Source organism: Poecilia reticulata, linkage group LG18, assembly GCF_000633615.1.
Source record: "Poecilia reticulata strain Guanapo linkage group LG18, Guppy_female_1.0+MT, whole genome shotgun sequence".
Lineage (NCBI taxonomy): Eukaryota > Metazoa > Chordata > Actinopteri > Cyprinodontiformes > Poeciliidae > Poecilia > Poecilia reticulata.
In genome coordinates, this window is record NC_024348.1 from 12,334,375 (window position 1) to 12,347,516 (window position 13,142).

The window sequence follows — 13,142 nt, forward strand, 5'->3', positions numbered from 1 at the left end:
AGTAAGTTGGCGACCTCTTCGGACTACGTGTTTCAGCATCTGCTAACCCCATCCTGTCAGTTTACGTGGCCTACCACTTCATGGCTGAGTTGCTGTCGTTCCCAAACACTTCCATTTTCTAATAATATAGCTGACAGTTGACTGTGGAATATTTAGGGGCGAGAAAATTTCACAACTGGATTTCTTGCACGGGTGGCATCCTATCACAGTTCAATGCTAGACTTCATCGAACTCATGAGTGACCCAATCTTTCACAAATGCTTATAAAAACAGTCTGCATGCCTAGGTGCTTAATTTTATAGGCACTGAGGCATGCTTCAATGCTTTATAAGCACCAAGGCATGTTTCTGTAGCATCTTTGTAAAAAATATGCTGCAATATATCAAGGTAAATGGTTAATGAATAACAATGTCAAATGGGCTAATTTCTCCAAAGATAAAGTACGACTCATGAAGGAGTAGACAGAGACTGAAAATTTGCAGTTGTTGGTGCCTTGTATGTATGTACATATTTACAACACAGTGGAAAAAACATCCAAATGGCCATATAAAAATGCGCAAGAAAAAAACTAAACAAAAACGGAAAAAACAAAACACAAAGAATCAATCCCAGAGTTCCACAATTAATGAACCCACACCCTTCAGTTCATCAACCCCAAGCTGGGGTTGGTTTGGGTCCCAAGAAAAGTTACTCAAAGTGCTTTGTTCAGTGCAGGTCCTGCTGACAAAAATCATTTCCAAGTGGGGCTCAAAATTGTTCACTGGCTGCAAGGAGCCTCCTACCAGCCTGGCAGTTGAACATAATCTTCAGGCACTACAAGTGTAATCCCTCCTTTAGGCTTTAGGTTTGGACTTCAGCTCGGCATCAACCTGGCCTGAATAAAACGGGACCATTTCCTCAATAAATATAGAATCAAAACATTCTAGTGTGCACATAAATTCAATGAGTGGCACTTTTTTGCACTATAAATAGCTCCAACAATCATTTTCAATCAAAAAGCATATTCAATAAATAGAGTTCAATATAAATTACATCCATGAAAAATCCAACAGATATGCACCATATAAATTAGTTAACATGAAATGTAAAAACAGCAATCTAAACGAGTGCTCAATCAACATTTAAGGCACTTTATTGTTCTCCAATTGTCTGTTCAAAGTTACTATGGGCGTCTGGATTGACAGTAATTTAGCCACTACACAAACAGTGACATCAGCTAACATTAAGTCACACACAGAAACACTCACCAATTCCGCAGTTCATATCTCATACAAACGGGGGTTTTTCACCTCATCTCAACTCTGCTCATGGTAGTAGGCTCCTATGAGCATCGTACAGAATTAAGAAGAAAACATGACACAACACTTAACTGACCTGCAGCTTTGCTCCTTCCAACCGCGTCCTACTCTTTTATATTTCCCCACTCCAGCTAGTATACCTAGCAGATAGGCTGCAGTGGCACATGTAACCCTAATACTCAACAGCGATTGGCTGTCCAGTAGTCTCGCGAGAACTGCTGACATTATATTAAAACTATCGCGAGATTTTAGAAATGAAGGAGCCAAATAGTGGAAAAACCAAAGAATGAGAGAATGGAAGTTAAAATTTAAACAGTACATTACATTTAAACGTTACATTTCCATGGCCATATACTGGCCCAAACACGAAGCACTATGCCTTATCGGTTTATCAGCACCCTTTTGTTTCATAGCTGTTATGTAGTTGTTGTCTGGTGGTTGGATCTGGCCTGGTCACAATTTTATGTTGCATTAGACTACATTAGACATTAGACAAAGTCAGTTGGGCACTTTACAGACACATCTGTAGATTTGTGAAAACAGTCTCTGTCATCTGCGTAGTTCTAAACTATGAAATGTTATGTTTACAGAAACAAAATTGGAGAACCTGCTGGTGGATCTAGGACTGGAGGATTACATGACAAAAAAGCTTTCACTCAGCAAGATACTTCAAATTGAAGGAAAGACCATCACTGATCATCTTGTTAAGTGTAAATCAGAACTTCCATGGTACTTTCTAAAAAAACTGATGATGGTTAATGTGACTTCAAGGAATGTAAAATGTACGTCTGAAAGCCAATCTGTTTGTCATGATGCAAATCATACAATATTAGATCTTTCAGACCTTGTCAGCACTACAAATGCAAGTGAAATACTCAACCCTCTTGATTTAATCACTGCTCTCTTCCTGTGTTCTGATGGTTTTGTTCATCAAGAATTAGCTCTAAAAATGTCCATGTGTCAGTTCTCTGTTCCTCTGCTGCTTCCTAACTGTGATACACAGCAGTGCACCCTCATGCTGTGGGCCATGAGAGACATTGTTAAGAAGTACAGACCTCCAGMTCTTKCAGARTCAAAAGGKTTCATAGAAGAAAGAATAGTTCTTTCTGAACTTCCAATGATMTCATTTGTGAGAYTGGGTGAGTGCTCTCTGTCCAAATCAGAGATCCTCAATAAACTTMTRWGYAACTCTCAGCAATACCATGACACCTTTGTTCACCAYRACATGGAGTGTGGAGAYGTTCAGAGAAGAATATCCAATGGACTGACTGAAATGACCTGGTACCTTCCCTGTGGAAACAAAAACATGGACATCTTCAGTGAACCAGTTGCTATAGCTAACCTTCGTGGAGACATTGCTTCACATGAAACACAATTCTCCTTTTTGTGTCAGACATCTGCTGCAGTTTTTGTTTTCTTTGATGACCCTACATTGAGTTTCAGGCTACTTTCACAACAAAACTTCAAGGCACAGATATTCCTGGTTGGTAATCATCAGAGCAAAACATTTAGTCTAAATGCTTTGGAAAAAGTAGCCACTGACTTATGCTTGACAAACAGCAACATTATTTTGAAGACTAGGTCCATGAATGATGCAGATTTTGTCAAAAGTCTGAGGAAGACAGTTTGTTGTGTGGTTGAGAGGTCCAACACAAATACACTTGAGCAGATGGCTGACGTTGCCCATGAGCTAGGAATCATGGTTGATGAGGACTCTTCAGAGTGCCAGGCTGGAAAACAAAATGCAGATGCCATCATTGCAGAAATACAAGACACTCTTCAATACAAAGAAGATCAGCTTCCCCTTCAAGGCCAAATATGGAAGGAACTGACAAGTGTAGAGAAGGAAGAATTTCGCCTTCAAAAGGTTGGGTCACAAAACGTTGAAAATTACAAAAGTGATCTTCAGGAGCAAATAAAAGAACTGCGGAAAAAACAGAATTCTTATGATATATCAAGAGCAATGACATGCTTTATCAATGCAATATCCAGCCCAGGAACAGAGAGGCGCTTTTTTCTGAAATGGCTAAGAATGAACCTCGACAACCTGTCACGTATAAAGCTTTCTGGACTCAGGGACCTCTACAAGGAAAAATGCAAGGATTCTGAGAACAAAGAAGAGATCAAAGAAATTGACCAACAACTTTCCAGCAGCTCACTGGGAGTTGAGCACTTCTTCCGTGAAATGGGTCAGATCTACGAAGCTTCTCTTTCTCTTCCAGAAACAGATCCATCACGTCAACAACTACAACATCTGCCCAAACTCTGTGCTCAGTTGTTGCTGGATGGATTTCCTCTTGAGCTTATAGATGGAGATGCTTCCAACATTCCTCTCAGATGGGTGAGTGATGTTCTCTCTCAGCTCAATGACTTGGTGTCTCCAAAGAACAAGATCCTGGTCATCACAGTTCTTGGAGTTCAGAGCACAGGGAAGTCCACTCTCCTTAACACCATGTTTGGAGTCCAGTTTGCAGTCAGCAGTGGTCGATGCACTAGAGGTGCCTTCATGCTGCTCATTAAAGTCAATGAAGACTTCAAGAAAGTTCTAAACTGTGACTTCATGGTGATCATCGACACTGAAGGCTTAAAGTCACCAGAGCTAGCACAGCTGGACAACAGCTATGAGCATGACAATGAGCTGGCAACATTTGTTGTTGGTCTGAGTGACATCACCATTMTCAATATTGCMATGGAGAATTCAACAGAGATGAAAGACATCCTGCAGATAGTGGTGCATGCTTTCCTCAGGATGAAGGAGGTCGGCAAAAAGCCTCAATGTCAGTTTGTTCACCAGAATGTTTCTGATGTTTCAGCCCATGAGAAGAACCTGAGAGACAGGAAGCTGCTGTTAGAACAGCTGAATGAGATGACCCAGGCAGCAGCTAAGATGGAGAAGAAAGAGGAGAACAAGAGCTTCACTGATGTGATGGAGTATAATCCAGACACAGGGAACTGCTACATCCCTGGACTCTGGAATGGAAACCCACCAATGGCTCCAGTAAATGCAGGATACAGTGAGGCTGTCTATGAACTCAAGAAAAACATCATCCAACAGCTGGGAAAGTGTGGGTCAACTTCTAATAACCTCTTGGAGTTCAGAGAGTGGATGACAAGCCTGTGGAACGCAGTAAAACATGAAAACTTCATCTTCAGCTTCAGAAACAGCCTGGTGGCTGATGCTTACATGAGACTCTGCACAGAGTACAACCAATGGGAGTGGGAGTTCAAAAARGAAATGTACARCTGGGTCACCAMWGCAGAAACWAGRATTWCCAATTTTGGTACAGTTGCTGSAAMATCTGAAWYATCTGAYRTRRRKGAATTCATWGYTCTGCTGAAAAGTGAGGCAGAAATCGAGCTGTCTAAATGGGAAACAACTCTCCTTGCCAACCTTGGTCAGTATTTCAAGAAAACAGAAGGTCATGTTTATCTGGTCGAAGGATACAGAGAGGAATTTTCAAACAGTGTAAAGTGCCTTCGACGAGAAATTGAAAATTCAGTGTTTAACCAGCTAACAGCAGCAGCTGACCTCAAGCAAGGGATGAAAGAGCTGAATAAAATCAAGGAAAATCATACAAAAGAAATTGAAAAAGCAGTGTGCCTATTAATTGATGAGTGTCGAAATAAAAAACTTAATATGGCAGACAAGGAGTTGAACAAAGAATTTGATAAGATGTGGAAAAGTACTTTAGAGAAGCTGTCCTTTTCTGAACAGAAGAACACAGATGTCTTTACAAGCGTTTCACGTTGTCTCAGAGTGAACATGTCCCACAGGGGAAGTCTTGCATCGCAATTACTAAGTCAAAAGGATCTGAAAAAGTGTGGCTTGGAAACCTTTAAATACACTGCTGACGGAGCCTTGAAAAAAATTATACATACAGTTAGTAAATTTTTTAACATTGAAGACCATGTGATGGCTGTACAGAAAATGTCTGACAACATTATAGAGACTTGCACTCAATTTGTTAGTGAAAAAACTGAAAGAAACAACAAATATCATGACACATACATTCAAGAGATTCTACATATTATTGATAAAAGTCTTCAGAACAACAAAGACATAAAAACTGACACTGAGTTTGAGGTGTCTCTGAAACAACACATCTGCGGCTTTGCAGCCAGAGACTTTCAGAAAATGCATGAAGATTTCATACAGAAAAATGATCCTTACATATGTCTGAAGAAAACCAAGGAAAAGTTTCGAGCAGATTTCAAAGACGTCTTCCATGAACGAGACCAATGCCAAAAGAAAGCTGAAGAATTCACCAACCAGTGTCTGAAACCTGCTGTTGAAGACTTTGTCTACAGAAAGATGGGTCCTGATATCGTTGATGAAATGCTGACAAGAGAAGAGTTCAGCACACGAATGTCCTTCCAATATTCAACTTTGCAAGATTTGCTTTCAAACCAAAACATTGATGACTTCCTGAGCTACAGATCCTCTTATGAAATTTATGTTAAGAAAAGAATACTTAAACAGATAAAAACGCAGTTTTCCAGCTGCTCTGCAACACAAAAGATTGAGGAAAGACACCTGAAGTCCAGTGTCACCAGCATCATTGATGCCATCAATGCCGCAAAATCAAAAAACTGCAGAGACCTCAAAACATTTGTTGAAGATCTCTGCAAAGAACTTGGGGATAAATTGGTCATTTCCCAGGATGCTCTTGGTGCCTTCATGGTCCTGAACAACGCTGACCAGGAACAGTTTGCTCACTGGCTCTCATCCTCTGTCGAGGGAATGGCAAAATGTCTTCAAGAGGAGTTGAAAGAAATACCATTTGATCAAAAACTGAAAAAACTCAATTTGAAACCCCAAAATGAGCTTTTTGCCAGAGTGATTGGTTGTGGCCGACAGTGTCCATTCTGTGCCGTACCATGTGAAGCAGGAGGAAAAGCCCACACTGAACACTTTGCGTCACTCCACCGACCACAAGGTTTTGGTAAGTTTAGGTGGGATTCATCAAGAAAGCTTGTCATAGACATTTGCTCGTCTCTTGTTATCAGTGACAAACAGTTTCGCTGCAGTGCAACAAACAATGAATGGCATCCTTACAAAAATTACAAGGAAATTTTTCCATTCTGGAAAATCTCTCCAGATGTAAGCCTTCAAGCGTCAGACTACTGGAAATATGTAATGACAAAGTACAACAATGATCTTGCTAAAGCATATAATGCACTGCCAGCTGACATCCCTTCAGTATGGAGAAATATCACTGAAATCCAGGCGAAAACAAGCCTTGAAGATTCATTTAAAATAAAGTAAAGACATTTTTATGGTCCTTGGAACTGGGCACTTCTTGCAGTTATATTTCCCCAAGCACTCCTCTAAGACCCAACATTTTTCTAATGCAGAGTCCAGACCCCTTTCTGGTTCGTAATATCATGTGGTGCATTTCTGGAGCCTAAACACTAAAATACTATTTCATTTTGTCCCCTCAGATGACTATGAATTGACAAATATTTGACCTGTTAACTATTTTAGACTGATCTCTCTACAATGTAATACAGAAAACATTCAACCAGTTAAAAATGTTCTACAATGTTCCTTCACAAATTTGGATTCTGAGCCTTTTCTTTTATTACATCTGGTTTCGAGGAACGTGTTAGGGTCCTCATGTTTTCAAATATAAATGTTCATAATTATAATGTAGAATGAAGTGTTTGTTGATTTACCAAACTTTTAATGTGGGTCTGCAGAAACATGTTGGTTTAGATAATATATATAGAGAGAAACCAACTGCAATTTAGTACTAATTTTAAATCTTTGTATTTTTTCAGTTCAATACAAACTAGGGTCAAATCAAAACATTTAATTTGAATATAACGTGTGCTGTGATCAAATTTGCACATATATATAAATTGTATGACCATATAAAAGTTGTAATAACATTGCATATATAAAGAAACAGAATCTGACTTTATTTTAATTTTTAACTGTCTGATCTAGTAAACTATATGATGTAACCAAACATTTAAATGATCATCACTGTTTTGAAAGTTTATGTCTTCATCGTGGGATATAATGCTGAAAGATGTAAAAAATTCACTGTGTAAAAATCTGTTGTCTTGTTTTCCTTCTGATTAAAATGTTTTAACAAGGGAAACTATTAACATTTCTACTTGTGAATTTTGAAGCTGTTTAGTTATTTAGCTAAAACTGCTTCGCATGACGGAGAGTGTCTCATTAGAACACAACCCAACATGTCATATTTGTAGAATTTGCCTTGATAATTTTTGTTCTTTCACTTTTATATTACAGTCCCTTCTTTGTTTCTCATATTGACATTAAAATGTATGAAGACAATTGCAAAGCTGAAGTAATACAATAAACAAACCCAGTAAAGAGTGTGGAGATTTGTCCGTTCTCCATGCTGAGTTCTTGATGTATGAGGTTAAAGAAGTCAGTGAGTTGAATTCATGAATTCCATTTATTAATACCAAAATACAGCTACCTTAATGACCTGCCACCTTTAACAGGCTACAGACAAAAATAGCATCCCAGAAAAGTTTCCCATTCCTTTGTCTCTCTGAGCTACGCCCCAAAGAGGGCGTTACCTAGTGTGTCATCGCTTACCCCAGATCTTATTTGCATTTCCTAATGTCATTTCTTTAAGCTTTAGCTTAGCAACTAGCTAACAGAGATAGAAGGAAAACACGGAATTATTTATTCTCAAGAGTTATTAGGCTGAGAGATAAATTATTTACAAAGGTGTTGATGCTCTTGCTGTACTTGAAGGAGGAAGTTGTCAAATGGAGACAGAGACATGCCATCTAAACCTCATCTTTAGGTTGACAAATAGAAATGAGTAATTTACTTATATTTCAAGACTGGAGACAAAAGTGTAATTTGCAGACTGCTAGGTGAAACAGGTGAAAAGGTGTAAGATTTAAAAAGTGAAGCAAGTTGTAAAAAAAAAAAAAAAAGATGGCGCAGAATAAAATACTTAAGATGTGGATGGAAACAGTGAAGAGCATTTCTTTCTCTGAAAAATGTATCTTTATCAGCAGCATTTCTCTGAAATAACGAGGCGTCATCATTTCAGAGCAAATCTGTCATATGAGTCCTGCAGGTGAACTGCTGGGTGTAAAATGAATGGAGAATTATAAGAGGATTTTTAAATAGTCAAATAATACAATAAAATGTAGTATTCACTGTTTTCCTAGGAAAACTAAATTAAGTTTTTGTCATGATTTAAGCCAAATTATTCTTCCTTTGTTTGGTATCCTGACATATTTTGAAATTGTCCCAGAGTTGAATTATGTTTTATAGCAGAATAAAGACACACAGACTGCAGTCTGGCTATGAATGTCTTTAATGTTTCCCAGATCAGAATCACAGCATACAGTGTATAATAACTTCTAAAGTAACAGAAATATCATCACCTCATTTATTTATATGATTTCACTTTCCTTTTTTAATCTTTTTTATTTTCCATTATTTAACAGATTTGTTCATCTCAAGTCTTGGGTTTCTGAATTCAACATAGAATATAAAATGTAAGACAACAGGTGCAGATTATATGGAGACCCAGTTTGCATCACTTTTATTTGTTGGATAATGTGATTTGATGCCCATCTGAACTGATTAAAGGTCCAATCTGATATTGTGGTCATTTTCTCATCAACCTTTCTTCTGCATCACATCACTATAGGAGGATTTTTAATTACAACAAACCAACAATGAGAGAAATCAAAACGTTGGACCACCTCTGTGATCTCATGAGGCATCTGATGGTGTTAAAGCCCTAACATGTTGTACAACACATAAATCAGCAGCTACATGAAACACCGCTACATGATGTTATATTTCATAAAGTGAATTTGTTTGAGTTCGGATCAAATTAATGAAAAAATGTTAAATGTATAGGTGCTGTCTGACTTTAAAGTCGTAGTAATTCAGTAGTTAAAAGGGTTGTGATTATGAATAGAATATTTAACAATGAAAAAAAATGTAATTTAAAAAAAAACTCAAGCAAAGAATTCAGACTTGGATTATTTTGTCATATTTGGATGTTATTTGGGTCTTTGTTGTTTGAGGCCTTTAGTAAAATTCTGCTACAGAAACTTTCCTGATTCAGGCTGAATCACGATGCTACAGCATATCTACATAATGATGATCTGTCAAAAGTTTAAAAACTAAATATGTTCCTGTTGATTATGAGTGAATTTGCATTTTCTTCCTTTGATTTGTTTTAATTTGCACCTGTTGTCTTTTGTTGTCACCAAATAAGCATATCATTCATCCACCCAAAAAAAAACAAAGAAAAAAAAACAAGAAACTTAATATTTACAAATATTTCCTCTGTTTGATTCTTACACTTAAAAATGTACAGTTTTGATCCTGATCCAGATGTTGTGTATCTCCATCGATCCTCCCACCAGGACTGTTTGTCTCCAGTTCCTCTGGACTGAATGAAATCCGCCACAATGGCGCCCTCTAGTGCTGACATAGAAAACAAACCACCACATCCAGGCTAAACGTTTTCCTCCCAGCTGCTGCGTTCAGATCGACTCCACAACCTGCTACCACCTCCTTTGTCCACAGGAGTACAAAAGAGTTCATATTTTGACAGATTAGCAGGTCAGTAGGTCCCCCTGGCTAACATTTCAGACAGAAAGACCGTAGAGTCTCTGAATGTTTTTATCTTCTTTTGATCAGTTTGTTTTCTCTTCTGGTTCAAATTTCAACATTTAAGGCTGTGCGAGTTTTTCTTCGTCCTCCTCTTGGCCACAGCACGTCCGTTTATTCTGTTGGCTCCTGATCCGCAGATTTTGTCCAGTCGTGTGATTTTGCATTGTGCACATTTCCCGTTCAGCAGTTTATAAAATCTCAGCTGCTGGGCGTATGAACCCGTTTCCAGCCCTCCCCGACCGCCAGGCAGTAAGAAAAGGAAAAAAAAAAACAAGCTAAAGCTAGCGCATGTTCAAAGACAGCAACGGTGACACCTGTCGGCCATGTTAGCTACCATGTGTTCCTGTTCTGCTAACGGACCCATAATGCATGTTTGACATCTTCATCTTGAAAAGCAGAGCTGCAAAATCATATAGTCCTAAACTAACAGAAGGAGAACAATTAGAAACAACAGACATCTACTGTGTTACCTTTACCCTGTTGAGAAACTCCTTCATCTTTGCAGCTCTGCGTTAAAACCTGCTAAGTATCCTCAGTGTGCTTGAAGCTACACCGGATAATCAGTGGAGATTACTGAATTTAATATGGGTGTCAAAAATATCTAGAAAAGGGGGAAATATGGAAGATAACAAGGTGAGATGAGTTAACTTGCCTATCTGCCTCGACTAAAAAGCGGTTCTGATATAATTTGTGTAGTTTAATACGTCCACTTCATAGACACAGATCAATTGAATGCATAATTAACAGAATATCTCTTTTTTTTTCATTGTTAAAAATAAAATACATTTGTGAACCCAAAGAACTGACAGAAAGCAGCTAATGTTGGAATCTCAGGTTGAGCTAATGCGTAATTTACCATTAATAAAAATATGTGATGAGTTTTGTTGCTTTAACTGGTGGAGTATCTGTGACTTGCAGCAATTTCCTATTTTTAATGAATTTGTGGGGGAATTTTATGAGCTGAGAAATATTTAATTTCATTTGGGAAAACGTGCGTTGACAGGTTCTTCGTCCTTTTTCCATGTTGCCTCTCTTGAAAAATAATTCATGCATAGATCCCCATTGAGAAAACCCCCTTATATTCTTTCTCCTTTGTACACATTTATATAGAACTATATATAATATCATTTCTCTATATCTATATTGTCAGCAAAAATCTTTCCACATTAAAACACTTGAACAACAACAAAAATAAACAAGATGAGTGGAAGGAAACCACAATCAAAGGCCAGTTTGGCACTTGGTCATGAGAACATACAGCCTGTGTTACCAGACAGGGATTAAAATTCATCTCAACCTTGATCAGAAAGCAAAACCACATTTGGCACGAACCGTATTGGTAGACTGAAATGACGTTACTTCTGACATCTCAGTACGTTGTTGCTCCTTGAAGCAAAGAAGCACCCTACGGAGGGGAGAAGTCAAATGAGCCGTAAATAAGACACAGATGTAGAAAAGAAACGAATAAGAAACTTCACACGACACTCTAGAAGACAGTAAAAGCTGACACCAAAGTAAAAAAGAGAGAACATCAAAGGTCCAAAAGCGTTTTTGTCCTTTTGAAAATTTCTTTAGACTGGAAACTGTGCACCCTCCTGGAAAAAGGTATGTCTGAAAGATCGACGTCGCCTCCGAGCTGATCATCTGCTCCAACGCAGTTCATTTTAGTTCGTTGTGTCTCCTGCTAAGCTGTACAGCACATGATGGAGGAGGTGGAGTTCCTTTTTGAGAAACAAGAGAATGTAAGAACAGAACGAAGGCCCTCAACCACAGGCCTCCCTTCTAGATCGGTAGGAGATCCAGGACTCCCTGTCTTTAGGTGGTGCTGGGTGGGCCAGTCCCTACTATACCCTGGTGGTGGAGTGGGGGTGTGGCAGGGTGTTGTTGTGGCCGGTGGAGGGGAAGGTGTTGAAGGCATGAAGAGGCTGCATGCTGGTGATGGTGCTTGGGATCATAGTGATGGTGTTGGGCGTCATCAGCGGTACATCGTCCGGAGCCCGGCGCAGCGCCAGCGTGTAGTCGGGCGGGCAGGTGGGTCGCAGGATGTCATGTGGTCGAAGAGGCTCCAGGTCGTGGTGAGCGTCGTGCTCAGAGTGCTTCATCTGCAGGGACATGATTTCCTCCTCCTGGCTGTGAGCGAGGTCGTTGGAGGGTACGCCGCGCTGCGGAGACAGTCGGTGCCGTCGCATCTCGTGGCGCTTGTCGCGTTTGTAGTAAAGGGCTGCGAATGCCAGGATGTTGAGGAACAGAAGAGAGGCTCCCACAGCGACCGTGACACTCAGCTCTGTGGAGTAGTCACGGGTGTCTCCAGGAAAGAGGTCCTGGATTGGACGGTCCGAGCCCTCGGTTTCAGGATCGGAGGTGAAGGTTGAGTAGGGGTGGGGAGTGGTTCGAGGACCTGGAGTCCTTGGCCTGGGTCTGTAGGTGTCCGGGCCTGGACCAGGGCCAGATGGCGATCGGGTTGTGGTCGGGAAGATGCCATTGATGGTATGAAGATGGGGGACAAGTTCCAGCCAGAAAGCCACCTTATTGGCTCTATAGTTGTCCCTAACTCGAGGTTTTAAGCCGATATGGAGATACTGCTTGTCCTTTGGGTTGAACTTTGTCCAGATGACCTCTTCAAAGCGGTTGGGTTTGGTGTGAATGAACTTGGTGTCCTGAGGGACGGGGAGGTTGGGGTCGCTGATGGAAAACGAAAAGAGAATCGTTGATTAATGTGACAAAGCATTGATAATGTTTTGGAAAAACACCATGGACGCTTCAATAAAGGTCCATTTACGTATCAATAACTACTGACTTAGACAGAGTTAAAATATGTCAGATTAAAATGAAACCTACCCAGTTTTGGCAAAGTTAGTCCAGTAAGTCATGACCACAGCGCTCAGCATCACGTCATTCTTCGAGAAGTTGCACGGGAACAGGTCTGTGGCGCCGATCATCGGCACGCCGAACACGTACGGGATCTCGTCTCCGTGAGCGGCATCGGCCCATTCGGGTCGCGTCTCCGTCTGACAGTGGTGGTAAAACGTGTAGAAATAAACAGGCGACTGGAACTCAGCGTGAAGTTTGGCAGTAGCCACAGCTGGCGCCACCCACTGGTGGTCTGTGAACAAAGCTAAGAGAGTCTTTCTTCTCATGTCACCATTGTCCCTGTCTGCCCAATCTGTGTACATGAACTTTATGGTTTCTCTCAGGATGTCTTTGCCTGC

General features: G+C 40.0%; 2 protein-coding genes across 5 annotated transcripts in view; one reads left to right on the forward strand and one right to left on the reverse strand.

The window, feature by feature from the left end:
- LOC103480576 (interferon-induced very large GTPase 1-like) overlaps window positions 1-7,651 on the forward strand; it is a 117,339-nt gene extending 109,688 nt beyond the window's left edge. Inside the window, exon 5 of the mRNA XM_008435577.1 lies at window positions 1,889-7,651. Coding sequence (XP_008433799.1) covers window positions 1,889-6,564 — 4,676 coding nt within the window. The 3' untranslated portion in view covers window positions 6,565-7,651. The remainder of the gene's footprint in view (window positions 1-1,888) is intronic.
- Window positions 7,652-8,596: 945 nt separating this feature from the next.
- nlgn2a (neuroligin 2a) overlaps window positions 8,597-13,142 on the reverse strand; it is a 248,474-nt gene continuing 243,928 nt past the window's right edge. For all 4 annotated transcript variants that reach the window (XM_008435581.2, XM_008435578.2, XM_008435580.2 and 1 more), the window contains 2 exons: window positions 12,772-13,138; window positions 8,597-12,615 (listed from right to left, as the gene is read on the reverse strand). In XM_008435581.2, the coding sequence (XP_008433803.1) occupies window positions 11,778-12,615; window positions 12,772-13,138 (1,205 nt within the window). In that variant the 3' untranslated portion in view covers window positions 8,597-11,777. The remainder of the gene's footprint in view (window positions 12,616-12,771; window positions 13,139-13,142) is intronic.